Here is a 2,669-nt window from a genome sequence, read left to right as displayed (position 1 = left end):
TGTGGTGTGCATATGTGTGTGTGTGTGTGGTGTGCGTGTGTGTGTGTGGTGTGCATATGTGTGTGTGTGTGGTGTGCATATGTGTGTGTGTGTGTGGTGTGCATATGTGTGCGTGTGTGGTGTGTGGGTGTATGCGTGTCAATATCAACACTGAAGTACCCACCTCCCCAACGTCTGACACCTGAAGTAAAATATCCAGGTGGTTTCAGTTCATCAAACCAAGTACAGGTAACTACAGGTAGGTACAGTACATAATACAGGTACATAAAATATAAATGAAGATACAGGTTAATACAAGAGAGGAAAAGGAGAATATTTAACTTTGTATTCAGTCAATAATGGTGAAAAAATAAATAAACATTGGAAATAATAAACCCAAGTTGATCATAAATTAAATACCTTGAGATGAAATATTCAAGAGTTTGGTTTAATGAATTATCGGATTATTTCTCTTAACTTACGAGAAAAAAAATTATCGTAAGAATGTTGGAGAATGATGAAACAAACTGAAGGGTAAGAATGCTGGTTAATGTGTTGGTGGGTAGGTCCAAATTACCCTTTAATAGGCCAATGAGGTGGTTTAGGGGGGTCGTTCCGGGCCTCGTGCACCCTAAAAAAAAATAGCTCCCTTAATGATTTAACTTGGAGCTGGAATATCCTCTTCCTTCTTTTATTTTCTTCTTTGTTTTCTATTTTCTACTTTTATTCCTCCTCTTTCCTTTCTCTTTTCATCTTCTCTTTCTTCCCTTGTTGTTATTCCTCTTCTTCTTTATATTCCCCCCTTCTCTTTCTCCTTCTCATTTCCTTTCCAATCTTATACCTATCTCCCTCCTTTCTCCTCCTCCTCCTTCTTCCTCCTTTCCATTTACTTTATTCCTACCCTATCATTTATTTGCCTATTCCTTCTTTATTTAATTATATCTTCTCTCCTTTTCGCATCTTTTTTTTTTGCTAATCTTTATTGTCTTACGCATCTTGCTGTCATCATCATTTTCTCTTTCTCATTCGTCTTAATCTTCAGCAAAGTGGTTTTCTTGTGTGTGTGTGTCTGTATGTATGTGTATGTATGTATGTGTGTATGTATATCTTCCCTTAGTCAATAACACATTCGACCAATGACAAAAACAGAAACAAAGTGAACACGAACACTATCGACAAGGTTGAGTTAAGCGAGAGAATGAACAGAGATTTTCGTCCTCATGGCCAAAGAATCTTAGCACTTTATTGCCTTTACAATACATACACGAGAGCGTATTTCTTCCTTCTCCCCCCCTCTTCCTCATAACTTTTCCTCCTCCCTTTCTTCTGTCCCTTTCCCCCCGTCTTTACCTCTACCTATTGTGATCTTTTCCTTGTAAACCCTCCCTCCCTCCTCACCCCCCCCCGGTTCCCTCCCCACCTCCCTTCACCACTCCCAGTTGCTAGGGAGAGCTCAAACAAATACACTGCCTCAACGCTCTAGTCCAGAACGAAGCCCACACACACACACACACACACACACACACACACACACACACACACACACACACACACTTCGGCCAGAGGAATAATGGTAAATACGAGAAATTGATAATGCTCCTTCCCCCCCAAAAAATCCATCGAATTTTAAGAACACCATCACCATAGATCTTCACTATAAGGACAATTTTCATCACCATAGGATCTTCACTATAAGGACACCATCACCATAGATCTTCACTATATGACACCATCACCATAGGATCTTCAATTATAAGGACACCATCACCATAGAATCTTCTCAATTATAAGGACACCATCAAATACAGATCTTCACTATATGACACCATCACCATAGATCTTCACTATAAGGACAATTTCATCACCATAGATCTTCACTATAAGAACACCATCACCATAGATCTTCACTATAAGAACACCATCACCATAGATCTTCACTATAAGGACACCATCACCATTGATCTTCACTATAAGGACTCCATCACCATAGATCTTCACTATAAGAACACCATCACCATAGATCTTCACTATAAGGACTCCATCACCATAGATCTTCACTATAAGGACTCCATCACCATAGATCTTCACTATAAGGACACCATCACCATAGATCTTCACTATAAGGACACCATCACCATAGATCTTCACTATAAGGACACCATCACCATTGATCTTCACTATAAGGACTCCATCACCATAGATCTTCACTATAAGAACACCATCACCATAGATCTTCACTATAAGAACACCATCACCATAGATCTTCACTATAAGGACTCCATCACCATAGATCTTCACTATAAGAACACTATCACCATAGATCTTCACTATACCAGGCAATAGACAAACTCCCTTGACCAGAAGCCACTGTAGTAAGGAAGTTGTTTACTGAGACGAATTGACTCGAGTTAGGTTAAGTTGTCTAATGACGATAATGAAAATATAATCAGATGACAAATAGATCTATACCATGTACCTGTAATAGTCTGTCTACCTGGTTAAATACATACATACATGCATACATACATACATACATACCCATACACTACCTGGTCATATACATACATACATGATTAACTTAGCTATAGTCGATAACAAGATGGTCAGTCAGTCCACCATCTATCACCACGTCTATTACCTTCTCCTCCTCCTCCACTTTCTTCTTCTTTTCCATTTCTTTGTTTTGGTTG

General features: G+C 39.0%; 1 protein-coding gene across 1 annotated transcript; it reads left to right on the top strand.

Annotated features, from left to right (window-relative positions):
* The first annotated feature begins 496 nt into the window (after positions 1-496).
* Positions 497-2,322, top strand: LOC121872167. The gene is made up of 2 exons (XM_042374841.1): positions 497-513; positions 1,788-2,322. The coding sequence occupies exons 1-2, from the start codon at positions 497-499 to the stop codon at positions 2,320-2,322; spliced, it is 552 nt and encodes a 183-aa protein (XP_042230775.1).
* Positions 2,323-2,669: the final 347 nt, after the last annotated feature.

The sequence above is a fragment of the Homarus americanus genome, unplaced genomic scaffold, assembly GCF_018991925.1.
Source record: "Homarus americanus isolate GMGI-L3 unplaced genomic scaffold, GMGI_Hamer_2.0 scaffold14799, whole genome shotgun sequence".
NCBI classification, from domain to species: Eukaryota; Metazoa; Arthropoda; class Malacostraca; order Decapoda; family Nephropidae; genus Homarus; species Homarus americanus.
The sequence above is the reverse complement of the archived record's forward strand: the minus strand, read 5'-3'. Positions and strand labels throughout refer to the sequence as shown.